This window comes from Salvia splendens, chromosome 7 (genome assembly GCF_004379255.2).
Source record: "Salvia splendens isolate huo1 chromosome 7, SspV2, whole genome shotgun sequence".
Lineage (NCBI taxonomy): Eukaryota > Viridiplantae > Streptophyta > Magnoliopsida > Lamiales > Lamiaceae > Salvia > Salvia splendens.
The window spans coordinates 8,816,944-8,836,624 of NC_056038.1; the positions used below are offsets into that span (position 1 = coordinate 8,816,944).

At 39.0% G+C, this 19,681-nt stretch overlaps 3 protein-coding genes across 4 annotated transcripts; 2 read left to right on the forward strand and 1 right to left on the reverse strand.

Moving 5' to 3' along the window:
- The first annotated feature begins 5,351 nt into the window (after window positions 1-5,351).
- On the forward strand, window positions 5,352-8,618 carry LOC121810999 (ras-related protein RABE1c-like). The gene is made up of 9 exons (XM_042211746.1): window positions 5,352-5,360; window positions 5,447-5,607; window positions 6,247-6,319; window positions 6,396-6,496; window positions 6,996-7,061; window positions 7,554-7,651; window positions 7,906-7,968; window positions 8,044-8,136; window positions 8,212-8,618. The coding sequence occupies exons 2-9, from the start codon at window positions 5,535-5,537 to the stop codon at window positions 8,293-8,295; spliced, it is 651 nt and encodes a 216-aa protein (XP_042067680.1). The 5' UTR covers window positions 5,352-5,360; window positions 5,447-5,534; the 3' UTR covers window positions 8,296-8,618.
- Window positions 8,619-11,994: 3,376 nt separating this feature from the next.
- On the forward strand, window positions 11,995-14,517 carry LOC121741014 (methyl-CpG-binding domain-containing protein 7-like). Its single transcript, XM_042133697.1, has 6 exons — window positions 11,995-12,187; window positions 12,388-12,432; window positions 13,298-13,423; window positions 13,654-13,812; window positions 13,905-14,134; window positions 14,290-14,517. The coding sequence occupies exons 1-5, from the start codon at window positions 12,080-12,082 to the stop codon at window positions 14,130-14,132; spliced, it is 666 nt and encodes a 221-aa protein (XP_041989631.1). The 5' UTR covers window positions 11,995-12,079; the 3' UTR covers window positions 14,133-14,134; window positions 14,290-14,517.
- Window positions 14,518-14,720: 203 nt separating this feature from the next.
- LOC121811449 (protein ALP1-like) lies at window positions 14,721-19,284 on the reverse strand. 2 transcript variants are annotated; one of them, XM_042212306.1, is made up of 3 exons: window positions 19,056-19,284; window positions 17,768-17,925; window positions 14,721-15,780 (listed from the first exon to the last, which is right to left on the reverse strand). In XM_042212306.1, the coding sequence occupies exons 2-3, from the start codon at window positions 17,895-17,897 to the stop codon at window positions 14,747-14,749; spliced, it is 1,164 nt and encodes a 387-aa protein (XP_042068240.1). In that variant the 5' UTR covers window positions 17,898-17,925; window positions 19,056-19,284; the 3' UTR covers window positions 14,721-14,746. The 2 variants fall into 2 exon arrangements, with proteins under 2 accessions (XP_042068240.1, XP_042068239.1); XM_042212305.1 differs by having other exon boundaries at window positions 17,768-17,899; window positions 19,056-19,282.
- Window positions 19,285-19,681: the final 397 nt, after the last annotated feature.

A 19,681-nucleotide genomic window follows, 5' to 3' on the forward strand; every position in this document is an offset into this window, starting at 1 on the left:
TGTTTAATTGTTGTATTGATTTGTTAATTGTACTCGTCACAGTTTAAGTCTATTTTCGGATTGAACGTGATTAATTTGAAATACGTCGCCAGTATCTATCAAGTGTAAGTTTTCAGTTGAAATGGTGGACTATCACAAAATAAAGGGATATTGACACCTAATATCATATAACTTTCAAAAAGTTGGGTTTTTCTCACGAACTTTAAAATTGACAAATAATATCACGAACTCTACCCCGAGTTTGTTATTTCTCACCAATGAAAAAATTTCGGCTATATTAATAGATTGAAGAACAAATTTGGAGGGTGTGCTTCAAGAAAAACTATTCTCAAAGATTGAAAATCTTGAAACTCTCAAAGTTGTTGTCGAGAAATTACGAAAAAAATGATATTATTTGCCGGAATTTTTTCATTGGTGGGAAATAACAAACTCATGGTAAAGTTCGTGGGAAAAACCCAACTTTTTGAAAGTTCCATGATATTAGGTGTCAATATCCCTAAAATAAATAGTACTCCCTCCGTCTCACTAAAGATGTCGACTCACTTTCCTTTTTGGTTTGTCTCAATCAAGATAACTCATTACTAAAAATGAAAACATTTTTATCTCTATTTTATTATCTCTCTTATTTACTCTTTCCACTTAACACACAAAATAAAGTTGTATAAAAACTCGTGCCGCCCAAGGAATGGGTTATCTTCCTTGGGACGGAGAGAGAGTACTAATTTATCCTGTTTATCAGAGCATCCCCATCAATGCTCTTTGGCAAGAGCATGGAAGTGGGCCCGGACCCACTTTTATTCATTTTTTACTCTCTGCTCTTTCCGAAGAGCACAACACTCACATCCATGCTCTTCTGCAAAGACATGCTCAAGGGTCCCACCATTCTAATTTAAATAAAAACATTTCCACAATATTAGAATGCATTAAAAATACCCGGAATATTATTACAAATTACTAAAAAATTAAAAATTGCATAATTCAAATCCTAAAAATTAAAAATTACATAATTAAAGTCCTAAAAATTAAAAATTACATAATTCAAAGCCTACTCGTGGCCGAATTTCGCCCAAATGTGTTTGATTAGGTCTTCTTGTAGCTCAATGTGGGCTTTGGTATCGCGCATTGTGTGTCTTGTTTCGATCCTCTCTCGCATCGTAGTATGCACACCTCGGCGTGGGGGAGACCTTGCGGTTGAGCTTCCGGCTTCATCCTCGTCGTAAAAGTTAGCCGCCTTCAGTCCTTCGTTAGCTATAATCATGTTGTGCAAGATAATACATGTGTATATGATGTCGGCAATAATATTAGAGTACCACAGCCGAGACAGGGCCTTCACAATGTTGAATCGGCCTTGAAGGACCCAAAAGCTCTTTCGACGTCTTTCCGAGCAGACTCTTGACGCTGCGAATAAAGAATTCGTCTCTAGTCTTGCTGGTTGATGAGCGTCTTCACGAAAGTCGACCACCTTGGGTAGATACCATCGGCGAGATAGTAACCCATGTGATATGGATTTTCGTTGACGGTGAAGTCGATCACCGGTGCTACACCATTCAAAACATCATTGAAGAGTGATGAAGAATAGAGCACGTTCAATCAAGTCGTTGTTGGATCCGGCAACACCGAAAAATATGCATGCTAAATCCATAGGCGATAGTCGGCGACCGCTTCAAGGATAAGCGTTGGGTCGCCGCCTTTGTGGCCGCTTAAGTGTTGCCCCCTCCAAGCATTCAGGCAATTCTTCCACTTCCAATGCATGCAGTTAATGCTGCCAAGTAGACGTCGCCACGGTTCGGGAACCGGCGGTTCACTGTTCGGAACCGCCGGTTCCGGTTCGAAAATAAGTGGAACCGGAACCGGCCCGGCCAAGGATCGGCGGTTCCGGTTCTGGAACCGTGAACCGCGGAACCGCCTAGGTTTGCCCGGTTCCGAACCGGTTCATCCGGTTCGGCGGTTTTTTTTTTTTTTTTTGCATTTTAAATTTGTAATTCAAGTAAAATATGTAGATATATTTGCATAAATACAATTAGAATAAAGCGATGTTCAAATGCAATTTTATTGATACAAATTACAACTTTAAAATTACAAATTACAACTTTAAAATTGCAAACTACAAACAACTTTAAAATTACAAAGTACAACTTTAAAATTACAAATTACAACTTTAAAATTACAAATTACAACATAAAAATTAGAAATTACAACTTCAAAATTATAAATTACAAAAACTTAAAGTCTTGATTACAATTTACAAAATTACATATTCGAAACAAAGGGGAGAAAAAAGAAATAAAGGAAAAGGACTTGAACTCAAATTAAATTTAAACTTAAATTTAAAATTTAAGTTGAGATGCCTACGTATCCTCAATGCTCAATTGCATTTATAGGGGAAAATTGTGATTAAAAAAAAATCAAATTTTGAAAAATCACGGCGAACCGCCGGTTTGCCGCCGGAACCGCCGGTTTTCGATGGAACCGGCGGTTTCGAGGACCGTTTGAAATTTCAAATTTTGAAAAATGCGACCGGAACCGCCGGTTTTCGCCGGAACCTGCGGTTTTTCAGCCGAAACCGGCGGTTTCCGTCAACGGTTTCTGACCAAACCGGCGGCCGGGGGAGCGGTTTCTGAAAAGGCTAAGAAGTAGGTCTGAAAAGGTGTCGGGAACCGCCGAACCGGCGGTTCCGGCGAAACCGGTGGTTCGGAACCGCCGGGTACGGTTCGCGAAATATGGGACCCGGAACCGGCCCGGCGGAACCGGCGGTTCCGGTGCCTGTTCGAACCGCCGCCGACGGTTCCGGTTCCGGTTCAGAACCGCCGGTGACGGTTCTGGGCCGGTTCGTCCGGTTCGGTTCGGATTGGTGACCTCTACTGCCAAGCATACCGGGAAAATCGTGGACTGTTTCGTGAAGATGAAGCAACCGTTGACAATCTTCTGTGGTGGGTGCCCGAAGGAATTCCTCACCGAAAGCAGAACGAACGCCGTCGCAAAAATTTTTGAGGCATAGGATTTCAGTTGACTCACCCACATGCAAATACTCGTCGAAGATGTCAGCCATTTGCCCAGTAGCAAGTTTTCGGAGGGCACGAGTACACTTTTGCAACGCCGAGAGACTTTGTCGACCGGTTACGTCTCTACGTAATTGAAAGTATTCAACACAGGTGGATAATGTGTTGACAATACGCATAAACAACTGTTCTGACATGCGAAAACGGCGTCGGAAGTAATCTTCCAAAAACGGCGGCGTGTCGAAAAAATAGTCGGCAATGAGCCTTTCATGGGCTCCCTCCCGGTCACGAGGGATGTAGCGGCGTTTTGATCTAGTTTGTTGAGGAGGAGGGACGGGGGTGGCGGCGGCGACATAGGCTTCATAGGCGGCACGATATTATTCATAGTATTCTTGGTCTTCGCACTCCGCTTCCGCAATGATATCGTTGAGATCCATTTATGAATTTAGAGAGGGTTTGAGTGAGAGAGGAAGATGTAGATGAGTTGTATGAAAAAATGGATGATGAATGTGTTGTCTGAAAAAATGGATGATGAATGTGCGTATTTATAGATGATTTTGGGATTATTTTTTTTTTAAATTTAAAAAAAAAATCAAAAAAACGCTAATAAACGGCTATATTTTTGGGAATTCGATTTTTTTAAGTATTATTTAAAAAAAATTACAACGGCATTGCTGTTGGTCAATAGAAACACGTCACGTCGCCCTGCTCAGCGGCACGGACGTACTCGATATATAGAGCAGCGTCGTGCCGTCGGCACGGACGCGGTCCGCCCCATCGAACAACGATGGGGATGCTCTCACTAAATTAGGAGTTAATTGGTAATGATCATGTAGAATAATTTAAAATCAATTTAAGTTCGATTTATTCAATATTTCTGCTGCCGTTTCTTTAGTCAATACCATAGAACCTTTTTTTATTTGTTTCTTTAAAAGGTAAAGTTAGTATGATTAATTCTTTTAAGAAGACGCTACTCTTATCTAATTGAAACCGTCTAAAAATAGTCTTATTAATTTTCTTTTTAAAATCTCTCATTGTAAATAATTATGTACTACTATTACCCACCTCTCATTGTAAACAATTACGTATTCTTATCCATTCATTTGTATCTTAATTATTCTATTTCAATTTGTCTTAATAAGTTTAACGGAAGGGAATACTTTCTCCACAGAAGCTGTCATATCGGAAGGAATAGTGGATAAAAATATTCTACTCCTTCGTCTATATTAGATTAAACTTTGCTTTTTTCGTTTTGCTTACTCATGGATTGTGATCGATTTTACGTACTATTCTGTTTATTTTGGGTCGGCTATGGATACTTAAATTTTTTTTATGTATCTACAAACATTTGATTATACTATATCTCAACATTATTAATATTTGTCTATATTTTGAGATTTTCCAAATACACATAAAACTAGTATGAACATGCGAGTATCACTAAGGAATTATGGAAGTCATAATAAGGCTAGATTGGGTTGTGTATGAGAATAGAGAAATTATCATTTTACTTTAAGATTGAATTAATGAAAAGTCATAATGTAAGTTGGACAACAAGATTAGCAAAATGTTCGTGAAACATCTATCTCGCTTATAGCTGACACACAAATTGAAATGTGTTCTCCAGCAATGAAAGACAATTGTCAGTTGTCGCATAACCAATAACTTTAGTAACATCTCAATTATTGGTGAATTCTGGATCCGCCACTAGATCTTGATCCCATCTTCTTCCTCATCCATGCTATGCTGTTGAAATCCCGAGACTTTACCCACCCACCGCACCATGCATCATGAGTAAATGAAGACAACCACACAGTCACACTTCAGGGCTAGATCAAGCTCCCCAGGACCCGGCGGAGGGTAACCATGGTGGAGGCCGGAGGGTATTGCCAATGGGTTTAGACATAAAATTTACATGTTCACCCCCTCTGTTTGTATTCAATGTCGCCCCGAAGATCAGAAAATAGTTATATCGGCCCCTTCCGTTTCCAAATCCCCAATTGGAGAACGGAGAAGACATGAAATCTCGTAAAATGAATAGCTACAGGGAGACGGAAGCGTAGTAGAAATAATTTGTGATCAACTTATTATTTTTGTAACTAGTGTGCATCGTGACCATAATTTATAGTGTGCACCGTCACCATAATATTAAATTGGATTTTTTTTCTAGACTCGCAATATACTTGTCATGTTGTTTGTGTGTATTGCCCTCCGCAATTAATTTAATTTAATTTAATTGTATTGTATTGTATTGTATTTAATTGTATTGTATTGTATTGTATTGTATTGTATTGTATTGTATTGTATTGTATTGTGACGTTGTTTGCTAGCATGCGCGTGGGGGCAGCAGATCTCCCAAAGGTGCGCACAATAGCCAAGTAGGGACGGCGTGTCCGTCTCCCTCTCTATCTCGAAATAGAATTGTGATCATTTTGATTTTTATGCAGAGCGGTTTGCGAATTCGCACTGACAAAAAAGGAAAGAACATCCAACGACGCCTTATTGTCAAGGTATCCCCACCATCCGCGAGGTTTAATGGCCGCACCACCGGCAAGGGCGCGAGCAGATTACGACTGTCTTATCAAGCTTCTCCTCATCGGCGACAGCGGTTGGTCGTCATTCCATTTCCATTCTTACATTTTCATTCCATATTTTTATTGTATATCTCGATATTACATTCAAATTCGAATCCGTGATCTAATTGATCCTTGTTTGCATTAAAAACTTTGTTTTTCTTCGGATCTATAGCTCAATATACGTATACCTTCAAAATTATTCGCTTTATGACGTATTGATTCTTAAATATCTGCATATACCGACCACGGGCATAGGGCCCTGGACAATTTCGAATGGGTGGGAAATGTTTGTGGATTGCATGACGAGTAGTTATAACGTAGAAAAATTTGTGGTGGTGATGTATCTGTATAATTCAATATGTTGCTTCTGCAAACTGTTCCTTGTTATCGGAGTTGGTTCATGAGTCGTTTATGGAGCAATCCAAATTGTAATCCTGCTTTCAATTTCTTACTTTCTTTTGAAAGCAATAGCATCTATGGTATCACACATGTGATTTCCTTAGCCATTCTCTGGATTGCATCTAGTTTGGTTTGTGGAGTTGGGAATCTCAAACTCTCGATTTCTGCTCATTTCTTAAGTCAGAGCAGAGCTGCTTAGTCACTATAGAATGCAGGTCTGGGGTGTATTCCCTTTGGTATCTTTACTTAGCCTTTTGTCTTCTGTCCTTCAGGTGTAGGTAAGAGTTGTCTTCTTTTGCGATTTTCTGATGGTTCCTTCACAACTAGTTTCATTACCACCATTGGGTAAGCTTTCTATTTTCATAGAGAACTGTACATTGCATCGTATGGGTACTGAATGTGTGTATAATTTACTCCATAGAATTGATTTTAAGATAAGAACTGTTGAACTTGATGGCAAACGAGTCAAGCTCCAAATTTGGGATACAGCTGGTCAAGAACGATTCAGAACAATCACAACAGGTAGGTTCCAATTGCCTTCTGTGAACTAGAAGTTTTCTAAAGCTGTTGTTTTATGTGTTCCTAGATGGTTATGGAGAAAAAGCTTAAAGCTTTGTTGGCTCAATTTCATATAGTTTGTTTGACTGTTTCTCTGCTCATTCATTTTTTTTTCTTTTTGATACAAACCTTGATGAATTAATGTTTCCATGGTTAGCTAGTGCCTAATGGTGCTTAGTTACCAAAATCTGATTTATATGCTTGTTAGATTCAAATAAACATCCCAAATATTCTCACAATAATCAACACATTATCATACCACAAGTAATGGCCTTTCATCAGTTCATTAATTTCCTAGTTGGCTCTCCAGTTCTTAAAGAATGAATTGCACTTGTCTTGGTTTTCTCTTTCTTTTGTACCAGCACCTTAGGAATGCTTTACTATTTCTATATTCGTGAATCACACACAAACCATGCAAAACATATATTTGTTCTGTTCTTCTCACACAAAATATTCTCACCAGCTTACTACCGTGGAGCAATGGGCATATTGCTTGTCTATGATGTCACTGATGAGGCGTCCTTTAACAGTAAGGTTTCTTCCCCTGTATTTGTTGATCAAATTGCCTGGCATGTATTTCCTTCTGTCTGCAGCTTTAGTCTAGTGCACACCCATCCCTTCTGTTTCTTTTATGCCATGCAGCCATAATTTGAATAAAACTTGTTAAATACTTGTGTTGGTTCTCTGCTTCAAAAATAATTCTTACATGTTCTGTATTTTGCCAATTATATCCTGATCAATTGTGATTGTGAACTCTCTTGGATATCTTTTTATCATCCGTCTTCACATGACAGACTTTGGGATTCTATATGAAAACCATAGGGTTTCCTGCATTCACCCTTGAAAAGAGAAAAGCAGACATATTAATAACCGAAATACAGTCCTGAAGAATTAAGAGCTAGAAGTTGACTGTCTTATTATTTTTTTGGACAGTGATACTCCAACCTTTTTTTTTTTTTTTTGAGAGTATGTCACTGGTTGCTTAAATCACTGATCATAGTCATACATGATTTTTATCCAGACATTAGGAACTGGATCAGAAACATTGAACAGCATGCTTCTGACAATGTCAACAAGGTATTGGTAGGAAACAAAGCCGATATGGATGAAAGCAAGAGGGTAATTTCCTGTCTTAACTTTGTTTTAGTAAATTTTTTAGATAGTTATGTGTTGCTTGTGCTATTTTTCAGCTTGTCATCTCACCGACTTAGTAAAACAATTTTTTAGCTCACCAATTTTAAATCTAAAAAGGAAACATCCAAATTTAAGGTTAAAAGAAATGCACAAAATGGACAGAAGCCGGTCTTGCCTTACCTTTTTCTTTTTCTTATCTTTACTTCTGGAATAAATTTCATTTGTTTACTGCTGTTTAGGCTGTTCCTACCTCCAAGGGTCAAGCCCTGGCAGATGAGTATGGGATAAAATTCTTTGAAACTGTGAGTACTCGGAGAATTTTCCATAAAGCACACTGTTAATGTATGTGCAATTCAAAAGTGTATATCTTTCTGCAGAGCGCTAAAACCAATCATAATGTGGAAGAAGTTTTCTTCTCTATAGCGAGGGACATAAAGCAAAGGCTTTCAGAGACGGAGAGCAAATCAGAGGTAAACATGGAGGTTTTATTTGTCATGATTTTAAGATGCCCTTGTTGATGAAGTGCATTTGTCTTGTCTCAATAGCAACCGTCTACAATCAAGATGAATCAAGCGGATGGAGCTGGTGGAGGTGGGCAAGCTGCACCCAAGTCAGCTTGCTGTGGTTGAATGCATGCAAGGTACAAAGGCTGAGGGCAGTTAAGTAGGTGCTACATCATGGACCTGTTGTGGTGAAAATGCATCAGTCATCCTCAGCGATTTTTCTGTTTCGGTTATGCATTGTTATTAGGGTTGTTTCATTGGAAGAGGTTATATTGAGTTTTGCTCCTAGATTTGATTACATCTAGCTGTCACTGCAGGGTTCACATTTTCTCTGCATGATTCTGTTTTGACGTTGAATGTTAGATAAATTCCTACAGAGATACTTGGCCTCTGTGTTCAAGCAAGCAAAAGAGGATCACTGAGTTGGTAACTGTAATCGTTTATAGTAATCCTTTATTTTTGTACAAGCTCCTCTCTGCATGGGGACTCTTTGTCCTTGTTATTTTAGTTGTTCCCGGTAAAATGTCCAGAAAAAATGCAATAAAGTTGACGAAATTTTCTCCTTATATTATCACTCAACTAACTCACTGGTATATTTCTTAATTTTTGGTCCAAAATAAATGTATCAATTGTAATGGAATGGAACGGAGGGGTATTGCGCCTCTATCTTGCTTCTGTTATCCCCAAAAAATTTACTCCTATTTTATTTTGATAAATGTATCCATATTTAATTATGGGATGGAGGAATACATTTTTTAAAATTTGTGCTCGGTCAATACATGATAAACTTTGTGAGATAGTGAGAGTACTTCAACCCCAAAAAATTTACTCCTATTTTATTTTGATAAATGTATACATATTTAATTATGGGGTGGAGGAATACATTTTTTAAAATTTGTGCTGGGTCGACACATGATAAACTTTGTGAGATAGTAAACATATTTAATTATGGGGTGGAGGAATACATTTTTTAAAATTTGTGCTGGTCGACACATGATAAACTTTGTGAGATAGTAAGAGTACTAATTAAAGAACAAAGTATGAGGTATTTTCTCCTTCTCATAAAAATTTCATTTATAGAAAGTTAACCCAACATATTACTCCTATACATCAAGTTATTTACAACTTGCTCCCTCCGTCCCAACATAAGAGTCCTAATTAGTTAGGGCACGGGTTTTAAAAAATATAAAGAAAAGTGAGTTGAATAAGTTAGTGGAATATGAGTCCCACTTATATATATTACTTTTATAATAAAATATGAGTGGAATAAGTTGGTGGAATGTGGGACCTACTTACCATTTATGTTAAAAGTGAAATAGGACTCTTAAGTTGGGACGGACGAAAATGGCAAAACATGACTCTTAAGTTAGGACGGAGGGAGTATATCACAATCAAACACTAATAATAAGGTGGTCTCACTATCCACTAACACTATTTTAACTATCATTCCCCTCATTTTTCTTACTTTATCAATTTTGTCTTAATTCTCGTGTCATTTCATCCGTCCATATTTTTATGAGACGGAGGGAGTAGAATATAATAGAGCATCCACAATGGGGCACCCTATAGTCCGCCCTATAGGGCGCCCTATCCTCCGCTACATCAGCATTTTATCATCCTACCCTTCCACCTGCAGTGAGATTCCCTATAGTTTTAACTTCTATTTTGTATTTAATTTTTATGATTGCAAATATGTCAAGAAAAATAAATAAAAAGGCCCCACAATTTAAAGGCAAATCATACATTTACTTAATTAAAAAAAATTACAAAAGTGGAAATAAAAAACAAGTGCACTACAGATAAAAAGGCTGGTATAAAGCATCCCAGCTGGAACTGGAGAGCATCGATCATCTTCTTGAGGTATTGGGCTTCATCTGGGTCGGCGGTCTGCCTGAGGGTGTTGTGGGTGTCCATCAACGTCCTCTGCGTGGCGACCCTCACCAAATCCTCGTAGGCATGTGCCGCAGCCGAAGTCGGGGCCGGGGGGCAGGGCCGAAGTCGGGGTCGCGGTCTGGGCCGGGTTCTGTGAGGTCGTCGCCTTCCCGTTTCCTTTGTTCTTGGCAGTCTTGTTGCCAATGGGACGCCGGGAGGACATCGGTGTGCCCGAACTCTCATCCTCGTACATCGGCTGGTTGAGGTCCATGAGGTGCGCCGTTGTCGCTGCTCGTATAATCACCAGTAACGGTGTTCTTCGTCCTCTTCGATGCAGTCGATATGGGCATATTCCCTCCTTGGAACTTCTGCTTGTCCTTCACGATGAGTCGAGATGAGTACAGTGAAATGTACGACGCAAGTACTTTATCGCGTACATCGGTGAAACCCTCGCCGCTGCCCTGCTCCCTCACGCACTTCATATACTCCGCCGAGAACAAATTGAGCTGCTTCTTCACCTGATCTCAGTGCTTGCGGAGCTGCTCACTATGGCGCTTGTACGCAGCCGCTGGCTTGGATTCGTTGCAGTGCTCAGCGATGCGCTCCCAGTACGCGATTTGCTTTTGGTTGTTGGCAAACACCAGGTCCTCTGAAATATCAACCCAACACTTCGTCAAAAGAACGCTTTCCTCAGGGTTGTAGTTCGTCCTCCCTGGGGCGAATTCTTGTTCTTATCCGGAGGCGGCAACTTCTGGGCTCTATGCTTGTTCTTCTTCTTCCTCTCTTTGGGAGAGAAGGCCGAGGCGGCGGCGGCGGCGGGAGCGTGGGTGGGGGACGGCTCCATGTCGGACAGCCCGTACGAATTTGTGCTGAAATCTGAATCGTACTGGGTGTTGGAGTCGAAGGGCCGATATTCGTCAGGGTCTGTACCCGGCCACCGTGCACCACAACCGAACATCGGCAATCCGTCTGGACTATTCAGATTTGGGAAATCACCCGGATTCATTATTAATTGATGAAAATAGAGGAAGAGAAAATAGAAGAGTGAAGTGTGGTATATTTATACAATTTTGAAGAAATAAAAAAACGAAAATGCGTTGCATCGTCCGCGGTATCGTCCGCGTCGCCCGCAATGGGCCGGACGATACCGCGGACGATGCGTGTTCCGAGGCACATCGTCCGCGGACGATGGATGTGCCATTGTCCGCCTTGCTACAGTGGCGGACGATAGCCCGTCTGATGCATCGGGCGGACTATCGTCCGCCCCACTGTGGATGCTCTAAAATAATAAAATAAGAGATGAAGTAATAATAACAATATGTTAATGAAAAGAGAATACTGAAGTGTAGAGATGCTCAAGGTTTTCGGTTTTGGCGGTTAACCGCGGAACCGTAACCGCTGATTCCTTTCCCGAACCGGAACCGTGACTTTTTTCTTGAACCGGAACCGTGAAAAACCTTAAAAAAACCGCCGGTTTTTGAACCGGAATCGGAACCGTGAAATAGCCTCACGGTTCAGTTCCGGTTCCACATTTCTCGAAACCGGAACTGCCGGTTTACGAACCGTTGGCATGTCTACTGAAGTGATGTAGCAAAATTCGAAATGATATGACTAGTATGACTATTTACTACTGCTGTAGTACTTTATACGGGGTACTCCCCCCAATCCCTTTTCGGCATGGATTTTAAAAAATAAATGTCGAATGTGTTTAATAAATTGATAAAAAAAATAAGAAAAAGAATAAAGTAGAGAGAATAAAGTAAGAGAGAGTAAAGTAAGAAAAAGAAAAAAATTATTATATATGGAAATTACTCAACTACGAGGAGATTTTTTGAAATAAAAAAAATGACTTAACTATGAGAGAATGGAGGGAGTATAAAATGTAGTGAAATAAATTAGTGGTAAGGTGATTCGATTCATCTCATTAACTAATTACTCGAAAAAACGAGAAAAGGAAACGTGTGCACAAAAGTCCGACAATAAAACACAGATTCAGATAGCGACACATCACACTCAACTCAACTCAACTCAAGTGTGTATGATGGAGCGACGGCAGCACCGCTCATCGTCAAGCTCAATGCTGGTGCCGTACACCCTCCGCCCGCGCGCGGTGGTTCCGGCCAGAATCCCCCGCGGCTATGAAAGTGTATTTGTCAAATTTAATTGCATTAATTGGTTCTACATTATTGTATTTGTGTATTGTGAAAGTGAAAAGGAGATGGAAAATCATTTCCCCCGTTAATCTTGATCCTGCTTTCATCATTTGCAGTTTGTTGTAATGGATTAATTGCTTTAGTAGTAAGTGATTCATGTTTTTACTCGTTATAGTAATTTATTTGTGTGCAGCGTCGTGGATATCGATATCGGAGGATGATGGTTTCTGGCGGAAAGGTAAATGACTCCTTCTATTATTCTTACTCTGCTAAATCCCAAACTAAGAGCATCTCCAGTGGGCGGATGTCCCACTCGGACATCCCAAAAACACCTCCTGCCACGTCACTAGGACATCCCACCCCATTGCCACATCACTAGGACATCCCCTGCATAATCCGCCCTTCCCACCGCCCTTCCCACTAGGACATCCCGCAATAAAAAAAATCATAAATTCACAAATAAAACAATTTACGTTTACGGAAAATAAAATTTGACCGAGAATACGGACGGGAAAAATTAACAACTGCATCGGAAAAAACATACATGATTAAAAAAAAAAAAAAATTTAAAACGGGACGTCCGACCGGACGTCCGACTTGAAGCCACAGTGGCGGACGTCCGCCCGCCCGTCGCCGGGACGTCCGAGGACACCCGACGTCCTCACGGGACGTCCGTATCCGACCTTCGACCTCCCAACGGCGGACGTCCCGGTCGCCCTTCCCGGTGTCCGACCGGACGTCCTACCGGAGGGACGCCATAAGAGATGCTCTAACCACAAATCAATTTCATAATGTAGGATGTAGGAACAAAACTTGTTTAAATTATACTATCACAAACTAAATCTTCATTACATAATCTGGACTTCGATGGTTTATGAATCTTATTAGTTGAATCATTTTGTTTATGTCCCGGCATGCACAAGCTACTACTTAAACTTGATTGTTTAACATACTTTTGCCTAGATAAAATTACATTGTAGAGTATGCAAAATGGTTACTTTTTTGTATGATGCTGAAAATATGAAAATAAAAATTGTTAGATTGTATGCTTATGTGCTGATTAAGTATTATAATTCCTAGTTTTGATGAAAATGCTGTTACAGTTGTTAAGAGTGGATAATGAAGGATGCAAGAATCATTTGGCTGTTGTACGGGAAGCCCCCAATATTGTTCCAGATGGTTGGATTGTGGAGGAGGTTCGTCGTAAGTATGTGAAGTCCACCGACAAGGTAATGTCATGCTCATAACCATGTATACGAAATCCCATACCAAAAATAATAGTCGTAATTTTAGTTCAGAAACATACATTTTTATTAGGTCTTAGTTAACAGAGCTACTTCTAGTAAACATTTCACTGGGAGGGGGTATTGATGTCTTAGGCATTTGCCTTCGGTCGAGTAACACATACTACTTTGCTTGTATCGTTGCGACTGATGTCTTAATGCCATTTGTCGCACAGTATTACTGCGAACCTGAGACAGGACTGAAGTTTCGCTCCCTGATTGCCATTGAGAGGTACCTGGCAGAATTGGACGAAGACGCCCCATTATCCAGGACTTTAGAAGGAATTATGGAAAATAAACCTCTTGCACGGGCTTTTAAACTGGAAAATCACAAGGTAAGCTCATTTCATTGTTTTGAGATGATGGCCATTGGCCATGTTTTCCATAGTTGAACAAATCTAATTATTACTTGTACTGGCCTTCTTAGAGCTCAACTCGAGGGAAGAAAGATACTTCTCGCAAAAAATTGCAAGCCTCGTCTTTTATCGAGCCACCAGTAAAAGTGACTTGGGTTCTTACTAGTGCACAAGGGGATTCATGGAATCCTTTCATCTCCAAGTCATTGGTCCCTGATGCTGTTAAGCAACAATGGTCAAACAGATTCATGCTCTTCATGAAGGATGGAACCAGCAATTTTCAAAACTTCCAAGCGTAGAGGTATTAATCAACCAACCCTCTTTATTTTCTTGCTAGGTAAAACCAAGAAGAACGCGGTTATGAAAACCTTACTGAGTACCGCTGTAGAACAGCCTTGATGACTTTAAAAGGATATACTCTGGTTAGCTAACTTAAATTTGTGTCTTGATTGGCAGTTGGAGATTAGCCCTTCCGTCGAGGATTAGGAGATGTTAGGACACTGGTTCTTCAGTTTATATGTACTGTAACTGCTGCTGCTGTTGTTGTACATCTTTATTGTTGTTAGTGTACATTCCTAAGACTTGCTAGTTATGTCATGCATATATTCTTCTTCCTAGTTGATGTATCAATGTGTATTATCAAAACGTTGCAGCAATATATGATCATCTATTTTCTATTTTCAATCAGTCCTGATCATTGCTCACAAACAAAATATTAAAAATTGAAGTCATTGAAAAAATACTTGTCTTGTAGACTAGTTGTTATTGATCCACCTAGTTGAAAAAAATATACTAATATTGAATCTCTAAATAACCCCTGGGGCCCACCCAACCCAACCCCTTCTACCTATTAGTATATTGGACTTGAAGGAAAACAAGTTTGCCTATAAGCACTAGCAAGATTTTGCTTCACTCATCTACCAGAAAAATACATAGACAGTCTGTCCCTCAAAATTGATCCTGCTTTGTTGACAGGTTCACAAATCTCTTGCCTGTATCCTTGATCGTGGACGAGAGACGACGGCAAGTCATCAGAGATGCCGTCCTCCATGTCTATGATGATGTTGTGGAGAATGCAGCATACTAGGATAAACCGAGGCAGCTTATGCCGGTCAGGTCTCCACATTTCGCCATGAATTATCCTCCACACCCCCTTCAACCTCGCCAATGCCCTATCTGCAACAGATTGAGTTGCGAGGAGCCTCTTATTGAAATCTGCTTCAGCTTTTGAGAGTTCTTTTCCTTGATATGGAGTCACAAGCCAAGGCAGCAATGGAAACCCATAATCGCCAATAATGTATTCTGTTAACTCTGTTTTTTCTGATAAATGGATCGTCTTCCCGTTCAGCTTCTCCCCTTTCTGGCATTGTTTGAAGAAGCTCGAGCTCTGGAGCACGGAGGAGTCAGTCATCTTCCCCGGCCACCCGGTGACTATGTTACGGAACCTCAGATCAGGGTCCACGATTGCTTGCAGGATCATGCTGTGGTTCTGCTTGTGATCGAGCCAAGTGTCAGCTTCCTGATCAGATGAGGTCAATAGCATGGTTATATGAGTAGTGTTGATCGCGCCACAGCAATTCGGAAGGCCTCGGATTTTCTCAAACTTCTGTTTTATTTGCGTCATTTCCAATTCTGTTGAAGGCCACTGGAGGTGGTGAAGACCCTTTTCTTCAATGGCCTCCACGAAGCGCCATGTCAACTGTGAGACAGTCGAGTGATGTGCCCCGAATGACTCCCCTATTGAAATCAACGAGTTGCCAGACCCAAGTCTTACTAGTGCTAAGGCTACCTGGTCGTTTAACGTCATTGGCTTACCATTTGCGAATGAAAAATGTGTCTTAGCCATCATACGCTCTTTTACTAGGCAACATATATAGTCGAAAGTTATTCTAGACACCTTGAAAGTAGATTTGAAGCTGTCTAATATCAGTGAAGACGATGGACTACCTGCAGATTGACAGAGAAACATCAATCGCTGAAATATTTAAGAGCGCAAAGCATGAAGTTTTCAAGAAGTCAGGATAATTCAACAAAGTTGATATGCTTAAATCTGAGCGTCATTAGTGCTAAATGATGGAAAAAACCTTGAATAATATGACAAACTTGCTAGGACCTTATAATGCTCAATTACCCTGTAAAGTCAGTATATACGGGCACAAGCGCACACAGCAATAAGAGTGAATATATAAGAACTCAGAAAGTTTGATTTTCAGCACAGATTCGATTTCTTTGTATATACTACAACGGACAATATATCACTTCAAATCACCCTTATGATTCAGTCCTTCAACTTCAAAGATGACCCTAGAGACCGAGAAGCTGATATAACAGTCTTGACAGTATATCCCTTACTGGATAATCATTCTAATTAACGTTTCCAGTTATCTAGATTGCAATGAGACTGGTGCCAGTCAGTCAAGAATTTAGACACATTATTCCATTCATCTCTAGCAGATGTCAATTTTTACCCATCTAACCCTAAGTGAAGCGTAGAGAACAGATACTTGAATAGGTCCTCTGACATGACATCCATCTAAAGATTATTACTCAATAGTTTTTTCTAGCCTTCAAATGGAAACAATTTGGATAAAACTTGCAAAATCCTTATTCAAAAGCAATATTGCTGCTTCTTTGAGTACATAAAGATCTAAAACTATGACATGTTAATATTATTGTTATATTCATAATCTGCCAATATGTATTGTCATTTTCCATCTAATACTACTTCCTAAGTGACATGCAAACAATGCTACATCATGCAGAGTTAAAACTCACTTGAAATACAGAACATGTTTTTCTGCATCTTAAAGGGAAGATTTTCACAAAGGTCAAACTCTATTTCATAATAATGCTCACCAATACATGTGCAGATCTGTTCAAATAAGATCACTTGAAAATGTCAGATATATTCATTTCAATTACTGCATGATTAGGAAAATTAATCTCTCTTTAATTAATGCTGCATATTCTACTCCCCACATGCCAATATTAGAGCAGCTTGTACATTGGCCAAAGTGAAGACTGCTGTTATGTTGATGTCAATAGCATCATTCAAAACCTCATGAAGGACCCGAAGGTCAAAGATGAAAGCTCTCATTGCCACCTGGTTTGCTTATCATAACTCCTACCGATACCATTACAGTTACTTCAACAGGTCAGCATCCCCTCAACTTATAATACTACTACCAGATATGGCTAAAGAGTTATATAGCTAGTGCTTTAGCTGACACTGCTTGTGAATTAGAATTGTAGTTTTTCCAGAATTTTTAAGTCTGAATGACCAAGTAAGTTTTAAATTTAATGCATAGTATATGTAAGAAAAATGGCCACTTAACACAAGGATTTCTGTAAGTAATATGTTTCATAGGAAGAGAATGGGATTCTTTCAAGAAATGGATTCCAGTTATATCCATATTATGCACATAGGTTCGACACTTTATGTAAAGAAAACGTAGAAGAATGCAATGATTATGATGGCAATGGAGAGATGAAAACACTGTGCTTCTCTATGGTGCAGTCAGTCTGATAAAATATTCTATTCTCTGTCAAATCAAATTATGAGAGGGAGAGAAAGGAGGAATTATTGTTGAACCCCCAGCACCTGACTGATCGGAAAAAAAAAAGAACAGTATCCTTTTTATTTCATATTTAAGATCATTGGGTGATCACAGAAGAACAAATCAAAACAACATTGCATTGTCTACTTTCATTGAGTACAATCAGTAACAGAGAGACAATCAGCATCCAAAATTGAGATGAGACATACATGTGTATGTGTGCATGTGGGCACACGCAGAAAAAATAAATCATATAATGATGATAAGAAAATCTAATTACCAAAAAGAAACTGGCATTACAACATAATTCCATATAGTATACCAAGACAGATTTTTAACTGTAATATGTAAGCAACTGCAAAGAAATTGAAAATTACCAGCAATTGTCTTTGACAAAACACCCCACCACTTTGTACAGCCCTCCTCCGAAGACCCCAAGATCAAAGCGTTTCCTTCAGCTTTCTTCTCTATTTTCCTTTTCTTTTTATTCCCTCCCACCGGACCCATCACTGTAAATTGAACAAAGCCCCACTAACTGGTCAAATCAAAAGAACTAGTTACTTGTTATAGTTAACATACAACTCATATCATCTCTGATAAAGAAAAACTGAATGTTATCGCCAGATTATATATACATGTAAAAAAACTGTGAATGGGTTTTGCATGCACAGGTAATCAGCTATAGAAGTAAGCAGGCATACATTTTGCTTTGTTCGTCTCAAAGGTTGCATATCATCTAGTAACTGAAAAGGTTGAGTTGGAGACACTGAGTCTTCATAGCGAAGCTATGAGAACAGACAGTGACTAACCACATTTGAAAGAGAGATAGATAGCTGGCATAATGGACATGCTTGAGTCACAGCTACAAGAAACAGTATCTGATAACTATAGAATTTGAATTTGCAACTAACACATTCAGTTTACTTTGGCATGCTATAATTAATAAACTGGACAAAAAATATCATGAGATCATAAAATAAACTCATAGTAGATTGCACTAATGTAACAATCAGAAATATCAATTTCAGACTCAAAGAATGAAAAATTGAGATTCAACTCTGCAAAACCGGGATAACAATTTCCAGGGTCAACTAATAAATGAAGACTAATCCACAATTATAAGATAAACCTATACTCATCCAAATAATTACATATAGAATATAAAAATTAAACAGCTGCAAAACATGACCATAAGAAATCAATGCCAAGTATGCAAGTCAAGTTTACAACCAATGTAAATCGGCATTCCAAAATCCAAAATGCAATGCGCTCAAAAAAATCGTTGCTTCTTGACAAGGCAGGAAGTAAGAAGCAGAAGATCATGAATTACCAAAAATTGCATCTGACATACGCTATATCACTGCAGCCAGACACTCTTCTAATGATAACACCGTAGATAAAACGTAACTCATTTAGTTACATCTCTGAGTGAGATCAATCTTCAATCAAACACATTTGGCATTCGCCACAGCAGAAACTAAGCAGGAAATTATTGACATTTGATCATTTCATCAGAAGAGAAATAATTTGAAGATTTAGAGTAGCAAAAGTTCAACACTTGGTCACATAGAGAAACGAAGCAGTGAGAAAAACACAGTATTCAACAAGCGATATAAGACATGTATTCAAGTTGAGAACATGAAAGCAGATAAAGGAATTGGGTACCTCCGGATATCGTTTGCAGACGCTTCTGGTTCTCCTAGTGTTGTTGGTTTGGGTCTTCCTTCTTTCGACTGAGTCTTTTTTATGTAAAGATGCCTTTTATATTGGTTTAACAGTTTCATTTCCACTACTTCATTCACATTTCTTCTTGTAATTTTACTAATATTATTAAATTTCTTATATTTAATCACAAAGTTTGTAAAATTATTAGTATCAAAATAATAATTTGACTTTTTCCTAGTAAGAAAAAAGGAAATGTTTGGTTATGTCAATTCACTTTTTGCGGAAAAAACAATATCGTATAACTGATCATTTGATAATGCGAACACGAGAATTATTGTAACTTAGACAAATATATTTATTGCGCACTACTTGTTAAAGCAAGAATGCGTACATGAGAATCATTGCAATTGAGGCAAATATATTAATTGCGCACCACTTTTTAAAGCGAGTGAAAGTCGTCTCAAATGCACTTGTGAAATTGAACTTAGCTATGGTAACGGCTTCAATTTAAAATAACAATTGTCTAAGTAACTGATAAATACAAAATTTTCATACTTTTAAGGCCTAAATTTGGATCATTTTGAATGTTATACATGCAAAAATATGTTTTGTAAGTGCATAATTTG